At 45.9% G+C, this 22,882-nt stretch overlaps 1 protein-coding gene across 1 annotated transcript in view; it reads right to left on the bottom strand.

The window, feature by feature from the left end:
- Positions 1 to 9,711: 9,711 nt before the first annotated feature.
- TMEM131 (transmembrane protein 131) overlaps positions 9,712 to 22,882 on the bottom strand; it is a 195,050-nt gene continuing 181,879 nt past the window's right edge. The window contains 8 exon segments of the mRNA XM_036872423.1: positions 9,712 to 10,790; positions 12,152 to 12,312; positions 13,025 to 13,122; positions 13,981 to 14,077; positions 14,180 to 14,301; positions 15,154 to 15,319; positions 17,846 to 17,995; positions 18,201 to 18,325. Coding sequence (XP_036728318.1) covers positions 10,506 to 10,790; positions 12,152 to 12,312; positions 13,025 to 13,122; positions 13,981 to 14,077; positions 14,180 to 14,301; positions 15,154 to 15,319; positions 17,846 to 17,995; positions 18,201 to 18,325 — 1,204 coding nt within the window. The 3' untranslated portion in view covers positions 9,712 to 10,505.

Below are 22,882 nucleotides of genomic sequence, written 5' to 3'. Positions count from 1 at the left end.
AGTGTTTTGTTTAATGTTCCCCCTCAGGAAAAATGGCCGGAGTTTCACAGTCCACCATCACTCCTGGTGAAGAGTTTTTAGATACAACCCGAAAAGCAGTCCATGGAAGAAAAAATTGATAAGTCAGACCTTCTTAAAATTAAAAGCTTCTCCTCTGAGAAAGACACTGTTAAGAAAATTGAGAGACAAGCACAGCTCAGGAGAAGATACTTATAAAACACATATCTGATAAAGGAGAGGTATCCAAATTATACAAAGGATTCTTAACAATAAGAAAACAAACAACCCAGTTTAAAAGTGGGCAAAATATCTGCTCCGACACCTCACCAAAGAATATGTCAAATAATCACAAGAAAAGATGTTCAGTATCATTTCTCATTAAGGAATTGCAAATTAAAACAGCATTGAGATACTGCTAACAACTATTAGAATAGATAAAAGCCATAAAACTGACAATATCAATTGCTGGCAAGGGTGCAGAATAGAAGGAACTCTTGTTCACTGCTGTGGGAATACAAAATGGTACAGACAATTTGGAAGGCAATTTGGCCATTTCTCACCATGCAACCCAGCAAGTTGTGCTCCTAGGTATTTACCCAAGTGACTTGAAAATCTATGTCCACAAAAATCTGTATATGAAGATTTATAGCAGCTTTATTCATAATCAACCCAAACTGGAAGCAATCAAGGTGTCCTTCAATAGGTGAAAGTATAAACAAACTTTGGTCTATCCATACAATGGAATATCACTCAGAAATAAAAAGAAATGAGCTATCAGGCCATGAAAAGACATAGTTTAATCCTAAGTGCATGTTCCTAACCAAAAGAAACCAGTGTGAAAAGGCTACATACTGTATTATTTGCATCATAGGACATCCTGGAAAAGACAAAACTATAGTTAAAAGATCAGTGGTTTGCAGGTGTTTGGGGGGAAGGTGGGAGGGTTGAATAAATGAAGCACAGAAGGTTTTTTTAGGGTGGTGAAATATTCTCTATGATACTGTAATTGTGGATATGTGACACTATGCATTTGTCAGAACCTATAGAACTTTCCAGCACAAAGAATGAAGCTTACTGAAATAGACAGCTAGTGGGAAGCAGCTGCATAGCACAGGGAGATGAGCTTGGTGCTTTGTGACCACCTAGAGGGGTGGATAGGGAGGGTGGGAGGGAGACGCAAGAGGGATACGTATAGCTGATTCACTTTGTTATACAGCACAAACTAACACAACAGTGTAAAGCAATTATACTCCAATAAAGATGTTAAAAAAAAAATTAGGAGAAAAAAAAAAAAGAACCTTACTGTACAAAAATTAAAAAAAAATCATTTAGGAAGATCCCAGGATGGAATGAAGAATATGACAAAACAATCTAGCTTTATTACAAATGTATGAAACAACCTCATTGAAGGGGATAGGGGAAAAGTTGCTGACCTAAATAACTTTGGAAATGAGTGTAGTCTGTAAGACCAAAAGCAAAAGAAACTGCACATCAGCACTCTACTCTAGTTGATAAAGTTGTTTCCCATATGAGTTCAGGTTAACAATTCTGATACTGTATACTGGAATTGAATAATTTAGTAAATGGATAGCAGATGGTGGGGTCCAGTTTTCTCATTGTTGGAGTGGGAGTTTACACATACACAAAGGGAGGAAGCTAGGATGTTCCATATCATAATTAGAGGCATTAGTATGACTCATGTTTAGCTTAACATAGATAGATAGTTAAATATAGAAATAATTATAGATATGTATATATACATACGTTAGTATGCACATGTATATTTCCTTGCCTTGTCAGCTGAGAGGGCCTAGAAGCAATGATCCTCTGGTAGCAACAAGCATACCTCGCACTCAGATCTTGGTTTCCAATACCATTCTCCAATAAAAGGAACTGGGGTCCTTGGAGAAATCACTGATTAGGGCAGAAAATATATAAGATCAGACTGGAGACTATCGTAGTGCCAGAAAATAAGGAAGTGCTCAGACGACCCCTGCCAAAAAAACCCACGCTGATGGTAGTGTGCAACAGGGCACAGAACCAATGGAAAGAGTTCCCAGTGGCCAAAGCTGAAACATTTTTGCACAATAAAATAAAGTAATACTGGATTATAACCCAAAGCATAAAATAAAGTTCCATGAGTATATACTGATACAAATAAATAATTGACTAAATAAATAAGTAAATGAATGAATAAATAAATAAATGGAAGAGAAGAGACAGAACTCCCAGGCAGAAGAATTCCAAATAATTTATGTAGATATTCCATCATCAAGGAGGTAGGGCACAACTCCCACTTCTTAAGTCTGAGCTGTAGATAGTGACTTCATTCCAAAGACTACAGCATGAAAATGAGGAATAAAAGAGTACAGATGGTTCCTGACATACAACAGCTTGACTTAACGATTTGTCTACTTTATGATGGTGCAAAAATGATACATATTCAGTAGAAACTGTACTTTGAATTTTGATTTTTTCCTGGCTAGCAATATTTGGTACAATACTCCTTCATGATGCTGGGCAGTGGCAGCGAGCCTCAGCTCCCAGTCAGCTGTGTGATCACAAGGGTAAACAACAGACACACTTAGAATCATTCTGTATCCAGACAACTACCCTGGTTTTCATTTTCAGTACAGTATTCAATAAATTACATATCTCATTCAACACTTTATTGTAAAATAGGCTTCGTGTTAGGTGATTTTGCCCAACTGTATGCTAATGTAAGTTTTCTGAGTGTGTTTAACATAGGTTAGGCTAAGCTATGATGTTTGGTAGGTGAGGTGTATCAAATGTATTTTCGACATGATATTTTCAACTTATGATCTGTTTATCAGGATGTTAGCCCATCATAAGTCGAGGAAGATCTGTAACTTTTATAGTGGAGAACCTGACAGACACTGCCTCAACCAGGATGAGGGTCAAGATCAACAGCGATAAGTGATGTTAATAGTATATACGCTTCATATAATGTAATGAAAATGGCAGTATACCTCTGTAGTGTTCCTCCCAAGAACACATAACCCCAGTCTAATCATGAGAAAAACATCAGAAGAATCCAAATTGAGGGGCATTCTATAAAATGCCTGACCAGTATTCACAAAATCGTCAAGGTTCACTGCAGAGCTGGGATTGAAATCCAGTCCAGACCAACTCCACAGTCCCTGTACCCATTGTATATTCCACTTCTCAATGCCCTTCAGCCAAAGACCACCAGGAGCATACTTGTAGTTGTACAATTTGAGCATATGCTTTGTTGATGAGGTAGAATACACACCATTGTGAACCTTGTTGTATTCCAGCAGTAGTGTGTGAAAAAGAACCTATTACAGGATTTGACCTCTGATTAGGTCATTGGAGGGTATGTCTATGATTTGGAGGTTTGCTGCAGATTCAGTGCTGTTAGAATGTTGTCAAATTAGGAATGAAAGTGGGGACCTTACTACCAACCTTACAGAAATAAGAAGGAATGTAAGAATACTATGAATATCTGTATGTCAACAAATTAGATAACCTAGATGAAATGGATAAATTCATAGAAACACATAAACTACCAAATTGACTCAAGAAGAAATAGACATTCTGAATAGACTTCTAAGAAGTAAAGAGATTGAGTCAGTAATAAGACTTCCAACAAAGAAAAGCCCTGGTCCAACTAGCTTCACTGATGGTTCTACTAAATATTCAAAGAAAAACTAACACATTCTTTTTTAAAAATTAATTTATTTTTATTGGAGTATAGTGGCTTTACAATGTTGTGTTAGTTGCTACTGTACAGCAAAGTGAATCAGCTATACGTATACATATATCCCTTCTTTTTTGGATTTCCTTCCTATTAAGGTCACCACAGAGCATTGAATAGAGTTCCCTGTGCTATACAGTAGGTTCTCATTAGTAATCTATTTTATACATAGTATCAGTAGTGTATATATGTCAATCCCCATCTCCCAATTCATCCCGCCCCCCATTTGTTCTCTATGTCTGTGTCTCTATTTCAGCTTTGCAAATAGGATCATCTATAACATATTTTTAGATTCCACATATATGCGTTAGTATATGATATTTGTTTTTCTCTTTCTGACTTACTTCACTCTGTATGACAGTCTCTAGGTCCATCCACATCTCTACAAATGACCCAATTTTGTTCCTTTTAATGGCTGAGTAATATTCCATTGTATATATGTACCACATCTCCTTTATCCATTCCTCTGTTGATGGACATTTAGGTTGCTTCAATGTCCTGGCTATTGTAAATAGTGCTACAGTGAACATTGGGGTGCATGTGTCTGTTTTTTTTTTAATTTAAAAAAGTTTTAATTTTTTAATTTAAAAAAATTATTTATTTATTTTTGGCTGTGTTGGGTCTTCGTTGCTGTGTACGGGCTTTCTCTAGTTGAGGCAAGTGGGGGCTACTCTTTGTTGTGGTGCACGGGCTTCTCATTGCGGTGGCTTCTCTTGTTGCAGAGCACGGGATGTAGGTGCGTGGGCTTCAGTAGTTGTGGCACGCGGGCTCCGTAGTTGTGGCTCACGGGCTCTAGTGTGCAGGCTCAGTAGTTGTGGAGCACGGGCTTAGTTGCTCCATGGCATGTGGGATTCTCCCAGACCAGGGCTCAAACCCATGTCCCCTGCATTGGCAGGTGGATTCTTAACCACTGTGCCACCAGGGAATTCCCGTGCATGTGTCTTTTTTTTTTTTTAATTTTTATTTATTTATTTATTTATTTTTGGCTGTGTTGGGTCTTCGTTTCTGTGCGAGGGCTTTCTCTAGTTGTGGCAAGCGGGGGCCACTCTTCATTGCGGTGCGCGGGCCTCTCACTATTGCGGCCTCTCTTGTTGCGGAGCACAGGCTCCAGACGCACAGGCTCAGTAGTTGTGGCTCATGGACCTAGTTGCTCCGCGGCATGTGGGATCTTCCCAGACCAGGGCTCGAACCCGTGTCCCCTGCATTGGCAGGCAGATTCTCAACCACTGCGCCACCAGGGAAGCCCCATGTGTCTTTTTGAATGAAGATTTTCTCAGGGTATATGCCCAGCAGTGGGATTGCTGGGTCATATGGTAGTTCTATTTTTAGTTTTTAAAGGAACCTCCATACTGTTCTCCATAGTGGCTGTATCAATTTACATTCCCATCAACAGTGCAAGAGGGTTCCCTTTTCTCCACACCCTCTGCAGCATTTATATTGTTTGTAGATTTTTTTGATGATGGCCATTCTGACTGGTGTCAGGTGATACCTCATTGTAGTTTTGATTTACATTTCTCTAATAATTAGTGATGTTGAGCATCTTTTCGTGCGTCTTGGCCATCTGTATGTCTTCTTTGGAGAAATGTCTCTTTAGGTCTTCTGGCCATTTTATGATTGGGGTGTTTTTTTGATATTGAGCTGCATGAACTGTTTGTCTATTTTGGAGATTAATCCTGTCAGTTGCTTCGTTTGCAAATATTTTCTCCCATTCTGAGGGTTGTCTTTTTGTCTTGTTTATGGTTTCCTTTGCTGTGCAAAAGCTTTTAGGTTTAATTAGCTCTCATTTGTTAAAAACTAACACATTCTTTTAAAACTCTTTCAAAAAAAGAGGAAAGAATACTTCTTAACTCATTCTTTGAGACCACTATTACCCTGAAACCAAAGCCAAAGACATCACAAGAAAAGAAAACTGTAGACCAATATCCCTTATTAATATAGGTGCAAAAATCCTCAAAAACAAAAAAATAGGAAACCAATCCAGCAGTATATTAAAAGGATTATACATCATGACCAAGTGAGACATATTCCAGGGATTCAAGGTTGATTCAACATACAAAATCTATCAGTGTAATACACCACATCAACAGAATAAAGAAAGAAATCCACATGATCATCTTAATAGATGAAAAGCATTTGACAAAAATCTAGCACCTTTCATGATAGAAACATTCAACAAACTATGAGTAGGAAGGAACTTCCTCTGTCTGACAAAGAGCATCTATGAAAAATCCACAGTTCACATCATACCTAATGGTTTAAGACTGAAATCTGGGACTTCCCTGGTGGTCCAGTGGGTAAGACTCCACACTCCCAATACAGGGGGCCCGGGTTTGATCCCGCCCCCTGCATGCCACAATGAAGATCCCACGTGCAGCAACTAAGACCCGGCACGGCCTAAATAAATAAATAAATACTGAAAACTTTCCTCCTAATATCAGTATCAAGACAATGATGTATACTCTTGTTACTTTCATTCTACATTGGACAGGACTTACTAGCCAGATAAATTAGGCAGGAAAAAGAAATGAAAGTTTCCGAATTGGAAACACACACACACACACACACACACACACACACATACACACACCTTTGAGAGATAATAAACCAGTTCAGCAAACTTGCAGGATACAGATTAACACAAAAAACTTTGTTGTATTTCTACACAATGACAATGAACAAGCCAAAAAGGAAATTAAGAAAATATTGGGTTGGTCAAAAGGTTTGTTTGGTTTTTTCCGTAAGATGCCTCTAGTAGCACTTAGTTGTCTTTAACTTCATTTGAAACAATTTCGTTAGATTGTATGTGACAGCTGTCATATCAATGTGCATTTAAAACAAGACTTATCAAAGTTGGTGAATTTTTGTGTAGCTATTTTAATATTGAAGATGGAAGAAAAACAACATTTTCAGCATATTATGCGTTATTATTTCAAGAAAGGTAAAAATGCAACTGAAACACAAAAAAAGATTTGTGCAGTGTATGGAGAAGGTGCTGTGACTGATTGAATGTGTCAAGAGTGGTTTGTGAAGTTTTGTGCTGGAGATCTCTCGCCGGATGATGCTCCACAGTCGGGTAGACCAGTTGAAGTTGACAGCGATCACATCGAGACATTAATTGAGAACAATCAACATTATACCACGCGGGAGATAGCCAGCATACTCAAAATATCCAAATCAAGCAGCGAAAATCATTTGCACCAGCTTGGTTATGTGAATCGCTTTGATGTTTGGGTTGACATAAGTTAAGTGAAAAAAACCTTCTTGACCGTATTTCTACATGTGATTCTCTACTTAAATGTAATGAAAATATTCTGTTTTTGAAACAAATTGTGACGGGTGATGAAAAGTGGATGCTGTGCAATAATGTGGAATGGAAGAGATCATGGGGCAAGTGAAATGAACCACCACCAACCACACCAAAGGCCGGTCTTCAACCAAAGAAAGTGATGTTGTGTATATGGTGAGGTTGGAAGGGAGTCCTCTATTATGAACTCCTTCTGGAAAACCACCACTCCCATTAGACCAACTGAAAGCAGCACTCGATGAAAAGTGTCCAGAATTAGTCAACAGAAAATGCATAATCTTCCATCAGGGAAACGCAAGACCACATGTTTCTTTGATGACCAGGCAAAAACTGTTGCAGCTCGTCTGGGAAGTTCTGATTCTTCCACCATATTCACCAGACATTGCACCTTTGTATTTCCATCTATTTCGGTCTTTACAGAATTCTCTTAATGGAAAAAATTTCAGTTCCCTGGAAGACTGTAAAAGGCACCTGGAACAGTTCTTTGCTCAAAAAGATAAAAAGTTTTGGGAAGATGGAATTATGAAGTTGCCTGAAAAATGGCAGAAGGTAGTAGAACAAAAGGGTGAATATGTCGTTCAATAAAGTTCTTGGTGAAATGAAAAATGTGTCTTTTATTTTTACTTAAAAACTGAAGGCACTTTTTGGCCCACCCAAAATTATCCTGTGCGTATAACCCAAATGTGTCTGCAATTACTGTACCCAGTATAACTATCTGTGTTAATTATGACTTACAACAGTAATCAACTTGTCCTTTTTTCTTTAGACATGAGACTTCTAGACAGAAGTATAAAAACTGTCAAATATCTTATGAGTACTTATATTACTTTAAAATTTTGAGATGGCAAAAATATATTATCATCCAAAATCATTTGCATATTTTGTTACTCAACTGCCATTTTAAGAAGGGTAAATTAAAATTCTTTTTGTATCAGTTTTTTCTTTTCAAAAACTGTAACAAATATTTAAAGATTAATTTAGGTCTAAGGTTTTAAAGTTAACAATCTGGACATTAAAATTTTGTTAACATATTGTCTTCATGAATTGTAGTAATGTAATATAAATACTATTTATAAAGGTATAAAAATTTATAATATATTTATATTTTTATATACGTTGTATTCAAATAAAATAATGGATATCTTTTAAAGCTATATATATAGCTTTAAAATTCAACCTTGGCCTAGTACAAAGCAAACGATTGTGCTAACCAGTTTTTCACTGAAAATTGTTAGGCTGAATCCCGTCAAAGCTTCAGGTTTGGTTGGTGAGTATGGTGCCTCTCAAATACCTGCCCTAAGAGTTATCTGGAAAACCCAGGTAACAGCAGAAACCTGTTTGTATGTTTTCCCTTTTCCAGGTGTTTGGTGTTTCTCAAGCCTGCAGATGAGGGTCCCGTGATGAGGGATGAAAGTAGGAAGGCGTTTGGGAGTTTCAGGTGATTCTTCCAAAGGAGCAAGTTTAGGATCCCTGAGATACTCTGACTGAGGTAAAGTCTGCCAACAAAATCTTTTGTAAATGAGGGTTTATATGAAGCTCAGCTGTTCAGTGGCTTTGTAACACCTTATGAACTACTTTGGTGTACAAAGAGAATCCCAAGCCTTAAGTATGTCTCGATTTTGCAACTGCGCACAGGAGCCCCTGCTAGTGAGACTGTACAAGGCCCAGGTCTGCCATGAGGCCGACGTGCCGGAGCTCTGAGCGGACAGGAAGCTGGTGTCCCGAGTCCCAGGCAGAGCATAGGCTGGGAAAGCGATGGGGCTGGTTCTGCTGAGCTTCGCTGCAAAGCAGAGAAAAGGTCAGACTTAAAATCTCTCTGTACGATGCTTCAACTAAACCACTCTGAGCTGGACGGGTGGATTTCTTCATCGTCTAATTGACCTCAAACAGAACATTTATGTTTGGCGTCTCTGGTTACCCAGCAAAGACTGGCTTTATAGATTGGAAAAAGGAGGATGAGTAAAGGCAGCTGGAGCAGGCAACACTTTCTGAGAGATTAGACCAAACTGCCCATGGAACTTGCCTGTATCTGTATGGTCTCTACAGGCACCACTTGGAGGAGCTGTGGGGGTTTTGAAATTGGAGAAGGGTCAACATGCTTGATGTGTGAACTTTTTTCTATCAAGGGCCTTTTTTTTTTTTTATAAATTTATTTATTTATTTTTGGCTGCGTTGGGTCTTTGTTGCTGTGCATGGGCTTTCTCTAGTGGCGAGCAGGGGCTACTCTTCGTTGCGGGGCGTGGGGTTCTCATTGCGGTGGCTTCTCTTGTTGTGGAGCACAGGCTCTAGGCGCGCAGGCTTCAGCAGTTGTGGCTCATGGGCTCTAGAGCGCAGGCTCAGTAGTTGTGGCACGCGGGCTCAGTAGTTGTGGCACACGGGCTTAGTAGCTCCGCGGCATGTGGGATCTTCCCGGACCAGGGCTCGAACCCGTGTCCCCTGCATTGGCAGGTGGATTCTGAACCACTGTGCCACCAGGTAAGTCCCTATCAAGGGCCTTTAGGGAATACTACGGAAATAATCAGAATTTAATTAGACCACAGTGCTTCTAGCCATGGTAAGTCCAACTCCACAGGATAAGGCAATGACAGAATGGCTTACTTTGGTGTGAGAGAATCTAAATACATGCATCTTGTGTGTAAAAAAAAAAAAAAAAAAAAAGACACAACAATTCAAGGCTTTTGAAAAAAGCATCATTTATTTCAAAGTACAACACAAAGTTGTATTTTTAAGAAATACACATTCAATCTTGTATCTCAAGACTTGGCTATGTGCATTTCAGTTTATCTTTAAAATAAATTCAGGTATACAAATGTTACATACCTCAAGTACAAACAGCACAGAAAATGCATATGGTCTCAACCGAATGTTTTTACATTCATTCACTGTTCTTAAAGTTGACTTACATTTCTGTAATCTGCTTTTAAACCGAGACAGCCTTATTTTAAAAAAATACTCTATTTTTCAGCACAAAGTCCTCATACATTTTTAAAATTAGATCTTGGCGCATAATATTTTGAAATTATTAAAAACCAAAGTTGGTAATTTAATAAAATTGTCACATGCCAGGACTTCTGAATCAACTCAAGTTATTTCCTTAGCTGTAATGTCAAATTTGTGTTCATACAGATAAATAAAGAATGGAAGAAGACAAGTGGTGGAAACTTGATAACAGTTAAGGTTTTCAGATGTACAGGTCTTGTTAGAGTTTGTGGCTGAGTCCAGACTTTTCTCTAAAAGCACAACAGCAAATCTCATATTATCATAATTGCAAGAAAGATCTGAAAGAAGCGAGTGGTACAAGCCTGCCCTGCTTGAGTCTGTTTTGCAAAGATGAGGAGGGTGGGGGGTGGGAAGCTCCCGCGGTAAGAAAGAGCCTTAAAAAGATGTCTCGAAAATGGGCGTATCATGATCTAGACGAGGGGCCCCCACTTTTTTCTTTTTCTTTTCTTTTTTTGCCTAATTTCAATTCTCATGAGGGAAGTGCGAATTAGACCAGGGGTCGGAGCTCCTCCTTCCGATGGTGGGGCTCCATATCCGCCACGGGTTGTAGGTCTGGCCCAGGTCGTCGGCGGGGCTGGCGGCGGAGGGTGTGTGAGGAGCGGAGGGGCTTTCGGGGCCCACGAGGCCGATGCTTGGCAGCGCGTTGGCAGGGCTGGTGAAGGGGAGGGTGCTATGCAGGCTGCTGGACCAGATGGAGCTGCTGAACGGAGTGGAGGACCACAGGCTGCTGGTGCTGCCAAGGATCGGCTGACGAAACAAAACACACAACGGGGAGCGTCAGGCTCGAGGGAGGCAGGCAGGGGGTAAAGCGGCGACGGTTACGCTAAAAATGGGCTAGACCGCACGGTTCTTTCATTTTAGTTATTTTAAAACAAATGTTTTATACACACAGCCACCTCAGAGTCTAAGCAGACGGTCCTGATGTTTTAAAGAAGGGGCGGCAAACCACAGCCGGGGGGCCGCGTCCAGCCGCCTGCTTCTGTGGCTGAAGTTGGGGGGGACGCGGCCTCAGCGGTGTGTTTACGAGCCGCCCCTGCCACCTTTGCACCCAGGGCAGAGCTGGACAGGCTCCACCAGAAATAATGGCCTGCAAAGTCTCGAACAGTTACCGACCCTGTTTCTTTTTTTTTTTTTTTTTTAACATCTTTATTGGAGTAGAATTGCTTTACAATGGTGTGTTTGTTAGTTGCTGCTGTATAACAAAGTGAATCAGCTTTATGTATACATGTATTCCCCTATCCCCATATCTCTTCCCTCTTGCGTCTCCCTCCCACCCTCCCTATCCCACCCCTCTAGGGGGGGGTCACAAAGCACCGAGCTGATCTCCCTGTGCTATGCGGCTGCTTCCCACTAGCTATCTATTTTACAGTTGGTAGTGTACATATGTCAACGTTACTCTCTCACTTCGTCCCAGCTTCCCCCTACCCCTCCCCGTGACTGACCCTGTTTTAAAGAATGGTTAAGATGACTGTAAAACTGAGGACAGAATGATTACAAGTGAAGACAAACTCTGGAATCTATGAAGCTAAAATATCTACCATTAAACAATGCACATCTAATTTAGTTTTCCTGAGGATGAAGAAGTAATCACAGTGGGGTCATATTTGTCTGTCACGATTTTGTAAAAGCCGAAACCAGTAATCATTTTCCTTGGTAAGAACACTTTTTTGGAGCATGATCTTTGCAGAACAATTTAGCTGAGAAGCAAACAGATGCACTCTAGAAAAGCTCAAGCCGAGACACGGGTGCTTCTCGGGATCAGGCATATGCCGAGCTCTGGCACCGTCTGACTCTGGAGGTGGTGGGACCTGAGACGGGCCACCAGCCACCCCGCGGTCTAATTCAGTCGGGAGAGGCTGAAGTGAGAGGATTCAGACGTCACCCCCCAGCTGCTCAGCTGTTCCTCCCGTAACTAACTTCTTGACCATCACGGCTCTGAAGAGTGATGGTCACTTTGGCAGAAATGGAGACACAGCAGCAGAGATGGTGAAAGCGCTAAGCCACGCCTTCCGAGCTGCTGTCTGTCATTTGTATCTGTCAGCACCACCCACGGGACAGCGACAGCAGTGATGACGTGTGAGCGGGTGGGGCGCAAGCCCAGGACTCACTGTGGCCGCGTGGGTCGGGGAACCGGAACTGGCTGGCCAGGAAGGGCTGGGCTCGGTCGCTGGAGAGTCCCAGAGGTACGAGGGGCCACTGCTCAGCTCGCTCCAGCTCCTCTGTGAGGCCTGATTGCACGATCGTGATAACCCGAGCTTGCTGAAAACTTCTGGAAGTGAGGAAGCAAAGGCAAGTCCGTGCTGGATCTGGCCGTGCTCCCCTGGGCAGGTGGAGCGTCCCCTCAGGGGTCCGCATCCCCCCGCTGCTCACCTGGAGCCATCCCACCCCCTCCATCAGCTCCCACCACATTCGGGGAAAACAGGGTGCGGGGGGGTGTTCTCCAGACCCCAGCACGCGGTCTGAATACCTCACCCACACCTATCACTGGATGGTCAAGTGCAAACATGACGATCACAGCTTATGTGAAATTCACACAGTTGCCCCTAATTCTGGACAGCAAGAAAAATAAAGAGCCCTAGCATGGCCAGGAGTCACATCTCAGACGCAGAATCCTTTCTTGCAGCTCTTAAGTCAGTTCTGCGGAACACGAGCCAGCTGGGACCTGCAGAGCATCGAGCAGACCACCGCACCTTCGGGCTGGGGTGCCAAGCGGACAGGGGACCCTTCTGAGGGCCTCTCGCTGGGCCTCCTCGCACCTGGGCGGCTGTGCCAGACCCCATCCAGGAGAGCACGGACAGACCCACTTCCCTGAAGTCGGCCCATCTGCTGCCGCCTGACTGCACTGATACAGGGAAAGGCATCCTTTAAAAATGTCCACTAAATGACCATCGTACTTTCCTCCACACGTGAAAGTGGACCTTATCCTCCCTCCGTCCTTGTCCACAGGCTCATTAGTCATGGGTCTAGTGTTAAACACTCACCACCAGTTAGGTTAAAAGAGTTTCCAAAGGCCGAGAACGAATTGAGGGGTGTGAAGTCAGGGCTGCTGGGGTTGCTGACGGGACTCCACAAACCCGAGCTGAACGTTATAAGAGGAAAATGCAACACACAAAAATGTGATGGTTAGTGGAGACAGATCCATCACGCACGGCTTCACACACAGGAGGCGCTGCTTCAGCTGGGGGCTCACGCATTACAGGCAGAAGTGGGGACTGGAGACACCTTCCAGAACACAAAGGAGGAAGGCACGGAGGACTTCAGAGCCCAGGCTACCCTGTCGCGAGCTGACAGCCTGGCTCAGAGCAAGTGTCATGCAGAGAAAAGAGGCGTTTCTTCCTTGTTTCCCTTTCGGTAATGGAAGATTTATTAAAAAATTATTTCAAATCTAGGATTTCCTTTTAGTGTCAAGCAGGTAAAACTGGGACTCTACTTACTGACAGTTATAATCTTATTGTCATTGTTATTTATCTGGGAAAATGAACCGAGGCAGTCGCTGCATGCCACCAGGCCACTGTGGTTGCTCTGGGTCAAAGAAGTGGCCTGTCCAATAATTTACAATAAACTGCCTAGAATTTGTTCCGTGTCCTTCCTCTCGAGTGCATTTTTGTTCTTCTATTTATTTCTAATGATCGGATCACATCCTTTTCACAACAACCATGATAACGGAGAAGAATCAGAAGAGACTCAGAAGGTGGAATGCACGTCTGCCTCCCTCCGCTGGGGCGGGACACGTCGCGGCCCCTCCTCCCGTCAGGGAGCCAGGTGGGAGCACGCACTCGGGGCTCTGCCCCACCCAACAGAGAGGCTCCTGACCGCCACCGACAAACACCTGCTTGTCACCTAGGGGCAAACGCCTCGAAGCACACATACGATAGAAGATGCTAAACTGGCCTGGGAAACCCTCCTGCCTTCCCCTGGTAAGAAGGGCCAAACGTACCTGTCTGAGCCATCGCTGTCAACGGGAGTGTGTGGCACGCCAAGGCTGCTGGAAAAGTCTGCTTTGCTTGAAGAAACTTTAGCAAAGCCGTTCCCACCTGTAACAGTGGGCTCCGAATCAATCAAAGCAGCCAGGCCGCAGGTGCCTCCACCAGGCCCGAGGCCCAGCGGCGCCCGGTCTCCCAGTGCCAAGCACTCACCTGGGCTCTTGTCGTACCCGGCCGTGACTGCAGCAAAAGTGGGGTTGCCATTCTTGCCCGGGAGCGAGGCTGCTTTCGTCAGTTTGTGTTTGCTTCCATTTGACTGCTTTGTTTTAGAGTCGCTTGAGGGAAGAAGCAAGGAGAGAAAAGCTCAGTCCTCATGGGCACTGTCAGCCGCGGAGGCCCCCGGGCACGTGTCCCAGGGCCTGCGAGGCGGCCGGACCCGGGGTTGGTGACGGGAGCCGGGGACAGCCCCGGGCAGCCCACAGGGCCTGGCCAGGCCTCAGGAAATGCTCTGCAGCCTGAGGCTGTGTAGCCTGGGGGGGCCGGGGAGAAGGAATGTGGGGAAAGGTAAAATTCCAGGTGCAGGAGAGAGGCAGGGGCCAGGAAAGGAGGCAGTCCCGTCCCGGAGGGAATGCCGGGCAGCGGGACGGAGCGGAGCGTGCGGGCGGGTGAGCAGCCCCCACGCGAGGGCCCCGGCGGCCAGTGCCCACCAGGCCCGGGGCCTCCCGCCTCTTCCCACACGGGCAGGGTGGCCGTGGGTCAGGCTGGGCGCCGCCGCGTGTGCGGGAACAGGCGGCCCCTGCCCGGGTGTCATCACCATCGGGGTCACTGTCACTGCCGGGCAGGAGCCCTCCCTGCTCGGCTCCTACCTCCTCCAGGTCCCGCCCTTTCGCTGCTACGCTCACCCGCCTCAGGTCAGAGGGAACGACCCGCAGACCCATTGCCTTGCCCACAGCGCAGCTGCTGTGGGTCTTCAGTCCACGCTGAGTATGCTCCTGGCTCCTGGCCCAGAGCGTGACCCTGGTGCCCCTCGGGCACGGGTGACGGGTGGGAAGGGGGCGCCGCGGGGAGGGCGCTGAGCCCGCCGAGGGAAGAGGCGAGAAGGGACGGCCGTCTGCGGCCACTGAGGACCCCCACCCACGGGGAGCAGCACCGGGTTAGCGCGGCCCAGGCGCGGGCCGCGGGCCTACCTGCCGGGGCTGCCGTTGACGATGCTGCTGTAGCTGCCGCGGGGCGCGAACGGGCAGGGCGCGGCGGGCGGCGACGGGGAGCTGGGCGGCGGCGAGGTCTGGCGTTGTTTTAGGAAGACGTCTGCGTTGAGGGTTTGCAGAGAGAGTTTATAAAGACTGTCGGTAGCTGGAAGTTAAAAACAAAGGGTCTCAATGTGATACTTGGATTTTTACCCTTCAGTTTCGGTTACTTCTGGCGTTCTAGCTGGTTCTATGCAGGACTCAAGTGCTTCTAACAAGAAAAACCTACAGCTGTCATACGTGTTCTGATTAAAGAAAAAAAAGGCAAGTCGTGTCTCTCTCTGCATTCTGGGCCTTTCCCGGAATCACCGATGTGACCCACCTCCCGGCTGGCTGCGTTCTGCAGGCCCTGCGGAGGGCGCGGTCCTCTCCCTCCCACACCTCAGGCTGGGAGGAGACCTCGCTACGCCCCTCAGGGACGGGCAGGTGGAGTCTCCGCCGGGACCTGAAAGCCTCTGCGCTTCCACACAGGTCCGAACTGCGCAGGTGCGGGGCCCAGGAGAACACCCCCAGCTCCTCCAGGATGACCCCCGCACTCCGTGGGCCCGCCTGGTGCGGGGCCGCTCCCGGTCCCTGTTTCACAAGGATAGGAACTCCTACTATATTCCTGCTGCCCTTTAAGGTACAGCTGTTTTAAAAATTTAAAACAGAAAAGCTCTCAGTGTCACAAAATAATACTGATTCTGCACTCACCGAATGGAAACATACAACTTGTATCAGAAAAAGGTACCACCTCGCGCATCTATGGTGCACACCTGGGTGCTGCTCCAGCTACTGTGATGCGAAGTGTGAGGAAGGGGCCCGGCCTCTGCGAGCTCGGCCTCTGGGGCCCCCGGTCTGCACGGCTGCCCACTCGCCCGTTACCCTGGCCAACACCCGGCCTGTCGTCCCCCTCGTTTCTCCTCCCTGCCCAGCAGGCTTTGCCCGGCTTGGGGCCTATTCCCCGGCCCCCTCCTGGCGGGCCTTTCGAGCCTTTACAGTGAGGATGGTCTGCTCTGCTCCCCCTCCGTGGGAGGGCCTGTCCCCCTCACTTCCAGAACCCAAGCCGGCTCTGCATGGTGGTTCCCCTGCCCCGACCATTCCCTCCAGCACCGGGTGCTTCTCCCAACAGCCTGGGGGCTGGGGCCTGAGTGAGGCTACGAGTTCCCGTGCTGTGTCAAGGCCCCGGCCCGGCACCACCAAACAAAGCACCCTTCTCTTCGAAGGCGGAGTTGTCCCATCTCCCGCGCCACCGTGCACCCGCCCCGGTGACTCTCCCTGCCCCTCCCCCATGGTCCTGGCACCTATCCACCGACCCGTCTCCACCCGCCCTGCCCTCACCCTTGCTTACGTGGAGAACCCCTTCTTCACCTGCTCTGGGGTTTGCTGACCTGATGCCCACACCTTCCCTGCAGGATACCCCTCGGGCTTGTGTCGGTGCTGATGCCGGCAGGGCTTGCGTTTACTTCACTGGGCCCCAGGCAACCCCATGAAACCGGCTCCCTGGGCACATGGTATTTATTCCCTACACTGGAACGCAGCTTCCTCTGTGCAGGAACCACCCCAATCCCAGGGTATAAGCTGAGGACCAATGTCCAGCTGAAACCTCAGAGGGGACCTAAGGACTCGAAAGCATCAGCCCGGACACCGGAACGACCCAGAGACTCGTTCAACACTTCTTGAATGACCAGGGATTTTGGATTATATCTCTCATCTCAGGCAAAAATACAGTACTATAAAAGGCACCAGAAAGTTTCACAGCAATTACGGGGCTGCAGGTTTTAACCCAGGGAGCATCTCTTTCCAGTATGTATTTACAAAGGTGCGTGCTTACCGCACACCTCACTCGAGTTTCCGAGTTCCTCGCCCTCATTCAACTCACCACCCCCTCTTCTCTAAGCCTCCTTCACCTCAAACCTGGTGCTCAACCCTCATTTTCCCTTTGGCACAAATGGGTCAAACGGAGGCCGTTCTGACACCTCAGTGAGTGTAGACAAATCAGCCCTAAGGGACTGACCCCCCCAAGCCCTGCCACCAGGCCCTCACTGTGCTGGTCTCTGTCGTCTTCTGTTCCAGGTCCTAAATTTCTAGAGGGCGAGGACCTCCACCCTCTTCTAGGAGATGGTGCTACTTTCACAATTTCCTGCAGGCCTGACCGGAGGAACGAGGTCAAGAGGCTAGTGAGAGAACTAACATAGGTTTATGGAAAAGATGTGGGTAAACTGGGAATAAACTGCATTTTTACAAAAAACAGTCAACACTGCAAATGTATGAGAAACTAGTCGGGTAAAGGGCTGCTGAGTTAACGCTTTCAGGAGGTGGTACTTCTTTGGATGAGTCTCCGCTCTACGCAGACCTTTCCATTCCCTACACTCGGCACTGGGGTGCTGGCTTACTAGCCCTCTGAATCGTCCGCTGATTTCTCTGGTATAAATACTCCCACCACGGCCGATTAAGCTACAACCGTTTAACGACCAGCAGACTATTTAACAGCAGCTTCTGCTGGCCGCTACGAGCCGGCTCCGGCAGACTAGACGCTGGGTCTCCTTCTAAAGCAATACGTGCCCCGGCCATCCCCCCCACAGTTCTCCGGCCCAGAGTTGGGTGGGCTGTGGGTGCGGAGACCCTGTGGTCTCCAGGTCACCATACTTACAGCTGCCGGGCTTGTGAACGGGCACGGAATCCCACTCTGGCGGTGGAGAGTCTTTTTCACCTTCTGAGCTACTGGTGTTGCCTAGTTCTTGACTATTTGGGAGGAATTTTGCTAGGGCAGGTGGCCTGTTATCCACTAACTTGTTTGTACCTGTACAGAATTCAGAAAAGAAGGCTGTTATGGAGGATAATTCCTTTCTTTCGGGCCAATTTCAAAGAACCCATTCTCTTCTAATGAGAATGAGAACCCAACCGTAGCCGTCCTATGACTGGTAACTACTGACTGATCACTGCCAACTCACAACTACTAACACAACGAATCGTTAGGGCATCTGTATGATGAAAAATGAAAATACCTTTTGTTTTCTGGGAATTTCGCGGTTTGGATCCACCTGTCAATGTAGTTGGAAGAGGAATCTTGGTTGGGAGATTTCGACGTTGTTTACTTTCCAAAGGGGCGGTATATGGTAGCTCTAAAGAACTGGAAGACAATCACAGGTGGAACATTCAAACGCAGCCCTTTGTTTCAGAGTAGAGAGGAGAAGTCGCTGACCCCTCTACAATTTCAACACCTTCTTTTACTCATTTGGCCTCCTGAGGCATTATCAACCCACAGTCCTGAGGGCTGGCCGCGTTCCAAGCAGCTCCAGTACTGTTCAGGAGACGCGCACTTGCAGATTTACCCTCTGCTGTTCTGAGTGCGGACAGGGAACTGAGGCCCGTTGTGTAATAGTGTGTAATGGGTGGGAACCCCTGCACCAGATGAGGTGTGTGAAGCCGCCGGCACAGACTAGCCGTTTAGCAGCTACTACGTGCAGTCATCCTGCTCGTGAGTGAGTCTCACCCGGCAGCTAGACTGCCTGTGGGACTCCGGAATATGGAGATTCTGAAGGGTCTCAGACTTAGAAATGCCCAAGGTTCTGCTACTCAAAACCTTGAACGCATTTTTCTCACGGGCACTGTGTACTGACCAGGGCTAAGTTCCTGGGGGACCTACCCCAAGAGCCCATGGCAGAATAGCAGGACCGCTTTATTTGCCTAAGGTGGAGGCTGAGTGGGGGAGATGAATATTCTTCTTTATTCTTGAACTCAGGGTTCATCTTAGGCGAAAACTTAAATATTATTTTTATTAATCTATTTAGAGTATATTTCTTCTAAAATATTTAGAGGTAAGCTTAACATAATAAACATATATAAACAGGACAATGAGTTGGCTCTGACCTTCCTGTCAGCAAGGCAAAATGGGCGGCACCTCGGCTATTTTGAGTTTCCACAGCCTGATGAAGAAAACATTAAAATTTGCCGAGAGAAGCAATCTCTAGGAGAAATGAACTGGGGAGATGGCCCACATAAAGTAGCCTGGTGAACAATGGAAACACATGGACCCTAAACACCTTTTTTACAAAGCTGCTTCTGTGCTGCCCACCAAGATCAAGTCGCAGGCTTGGGAGGCCTCTGACAGCAGCTGGGCTGACACAGAGCAGGAAAAGGACGTCTTCCCGGGGAACGGTGGGACACAGCGGACAGAACCCAGCGGCCCCTGACGAGAATTCTTCCAAAAATCATCACGCATCTCCACTGGGCTCCTGGTGATGGCTGCAAGCTGTCAGTTTAAGGCTGAGCCAATAGCTTGCTTTTCATCGAAAACCTTACAAAGTTTACCGGTCGACACAGATGTTCTAAATGGGTACGTGTCTGGCATTCTCCACTGTAGCGCACGTCCTGCCCCAGCCCTCGGGCGTGTGATTCCCACACGCCGCTCAGCCCCCAGCCCCACCCTTCAGGTTCCTCCTCCTTCCGCTGCCCCTCCGAGTTCGCACTCCCTGGGGGGCGGCCAATTCCTGCTGGGCTCGGGGCCAGGCACAGACCACGCTGGTCCACACCAGAGTGCAAAGGTCAGAACGGGTCAGGCTTTCCAGATCCAACGGCACCACCAGCACCGCCCCCACCCCACCCCCCAGCAAAAAAGGTAAGCAGATGACAGAACAGTACGTGAAGCATGACTTCATAAACAGATAAATTTTAACAGAGGCTCTTTATAAACATTTTATAAGGTAGGAGGTCAAAGGTCATTTTCATTCTTTTGTTTCTTTACATTTCACAATTTTTCTATAATAAAGTGTTAGTATATTTGGAATTAGTGTAAGAGCTAGCCAAAAATTCGAAGGGTTCGGTTAACCCACATAAGTAGAATTTTAGGTGGGATAACAAACTGACATGAAAAAATCTGTTTACGGGCGAGACTATTGATGCTACAGTTTTATACATCGTCTGCCCTTCTACTTCTGACTGACAGGGTTATTTAAAAATGCCACCTTTTAAAAAACAAAGGCTCCCCTGACAGAGACACCCAGTGGTGGTGGTGGAGCTGGGTGGGTGTGAACTGTTTGTAAGCAAGTCGTTTATAAGTGTGGGGCTGGCGACTGTCTACACAAAGCTTCACTCTGCACCACCGTGGAGTTAGTTGGTTTTTAAGAAAAAAGGTGCCAGACAACTACTTTACTTCTGCTGACTCATACTTTCCTAAGTTAAACCAGATGATCTCTACCAAGAAGCCTTTTTTAAGGCTTCTGAATAAAATGGTTAAGGGCCAACTTAATTTAGGTGATTCCTTGGAGAAGAGAAGAACAGAAAGCTCGCTGGGACGCTAACGCACGCTCATGAGTTTCCTGCTGCTCGCGTCACGCTCGGTCCATGCCCCCGTCTGGGGGAAGAGGGGAGGCAGAGAGCTGAGGGCAAGGTGAGGGGCTTCCCAGTGCTGAGGGCCTGGAGGCCGGAGCGTGCACTGGGGCACCCACGGCCCCGAGCCGAGTGCGCTGTTCAAGCAGACCCTGACAGAGGGTACAATCATTCTATAACACATTTTGCTTATTTTAGATTATTACATTTAAGTTACGTAAACATACGTTGATAAACAGAAAACAAAAGAATCAATGGAGAGCTGGTATCCTAAACCAGGGAGCCCTGCGCCTTTCCTGGTCTCCTGAAGTCCTTTTAGTGTCCGACATCTCTCATTCCCTGGCATCTCTGACCTAAAATACAGTCTTCTGGAGGTCTACAGACCCACTTCTACAGCGTATAAGCTGGAAAAAAAGGGGAGACCAGATCTCTGCCCTTGTAACCCTCTGCTCCACACTCCTAGTGGTTTTTCTGAAGTCAACTCTTGGGAGTTAGGTAGGATGGGGCTACATAGGCAAAGACCACGTCGGAGCCATTCCTCTTATTACCACTTACTTACTTATAGGAAAATGAATTCTCCAGCATTTAAAGATTTGGGTCTTCTGGCCTGGAGGTGATATAATATAATGTTCCAACAATACTGATAATATTTAAAGACTAATTTTTGATAAAGCAAATGTGAGCTAAACCCACAGATTTTACTATTAGAACATCAGCTTTTTGGCCAACTGATATATAAATGCTTTTTCCCCACCAGATAAATCTTCCAAAAGAAAGTCATAATATATGCCTTATTAATATCTCTTTTTTAAAAATGTGCATCTATTTCCTTCAGATACGTGGAATCACATATAACACGCTGAGAGCACTTCTTAGGTGACAGGAACGTCAGGTGTCACTGGGGCGGGACCAGCACAGGACAGCACAGGGGATTTACTGTCACAACCGAGTGGAGACAGCAAACGGCTCTATTCAGAGGCCACCTTTCTGGTTATTAAAAAAAGGTCTTGAACTCTGAATTTGACTGATGTACTAAAAGATTCTGACTCAATACTTTTATCCCTGAATCCAGAAAAACACAAAACAAGATCAGTGAGTTTAAAGAGGTTAGATACAGGAGATGAGAAGACCAGGGTTGATATAGATTTCTCCAGTTACAAAAGACAATTTAGAGCACGTTGCTTCAACTGTCTTCTGGTAATGATTTCTCTGTTAACTACACATCAAAAGGACATGAGTTAACTCCTCCTGACGGGGGCTGGAGAGCGGGCAGCTCTGGCTTTGGGTTTACCAGTAAACTCAACATCCCTGCAAAGTCAGGGGCATCAAGTGGAGTCGTTTACAAACTTTCAAAGTCAAATCTGCTAATGGCCAACTTATTTCATAAAAAAATCAATATGACAGAAATCAATGGAAGAGGGATGAGAGTTAGGATTAACATGTACGTACGATCTGTCTTAAAAATACTGACCTCAGGCATCAAGGAGAATAAACAGTGCAGATTTGGTGACAGCCACCTATGATATGGTTTCACTAAGATAATTCTTAGAAGCTGGGTTTTAAAATTTATGATCATAAGAATGAGAGCATGACTGTCCATTCTCACAAAATCTCAGCATATGTAGAAACTAGGGTTTTTCATAATTTGGATTTTTTAGCCTCATTTACTTTAAAACATCTGTTCAGTCAACTAAGCCTGAAAAAGGTCTAGAAGAATAATCCCTAGCCACTAGACGAGGGTTAATTCCTGTCCTGGGGTGCCAGAACATTAGCACCAAAGTACCTCAGGCTGATTCCTCTCAGGGGAGACTCAAGTGTATCAGCCATTACTCCACTTGACATTGCTTCTAACTGGGTCAGATCGTTCTCAACGAATCGTGGGGTTAGGTCACTTAAACTGACATTTTGCACAAAAGGGTAACTTTTAGGCATAAATACTCTGTTACTAATCACTGCCACATCCTGTGTTATTTCGTAAGTTCAGGGACAAGGTTAAATTTTACTGCAGTAATCACTAATTTCTTATTAGCTTCTGGTTCTACAGAACAGACGGCCCCTGTCGGGTTAAACTGTATAATCTAGGGACAGAGTCTAGCTTATTGATGTTTTTGCAGAGCTCAAGTTTTATTCCTAGAATCAGAGTAAGAACAGACCCGCACAGCTAAGGGCAATTCTAATGATAAATGCCTTCCTTTATCAATTTATACCTAATTCCCTCAACTTCCTGGGTCGATGCCCACACAAGAAGGCAAATACTGGCTTCCACGCAGATGGCCACTTTATATGGTGAGCTAGAAAGGGCATTACTAACCACACTGAAACTAGGATTAGTTTACTAGGCAGACCCAAAGTTTAGTGA

This window comes from Balaenoptera musculus, chromosome 13 (genome assembly GCF_009873245.2).
Source record: "Balaenoptera musculus isolate JJ_BM4_2016_0621 chromosome 13, mBalMus1.pri.v3, whole genome shotgun sequence".
NCBI lineage: Eukaryota > Metazoa > Chordata > Mammalia > Artiodactyla > Balaenopteridae > Balaenoptera > Balaenoptera musculus.
This window is presented reverse-complemented; position numbering and strand designations above follow the sequence as displayed.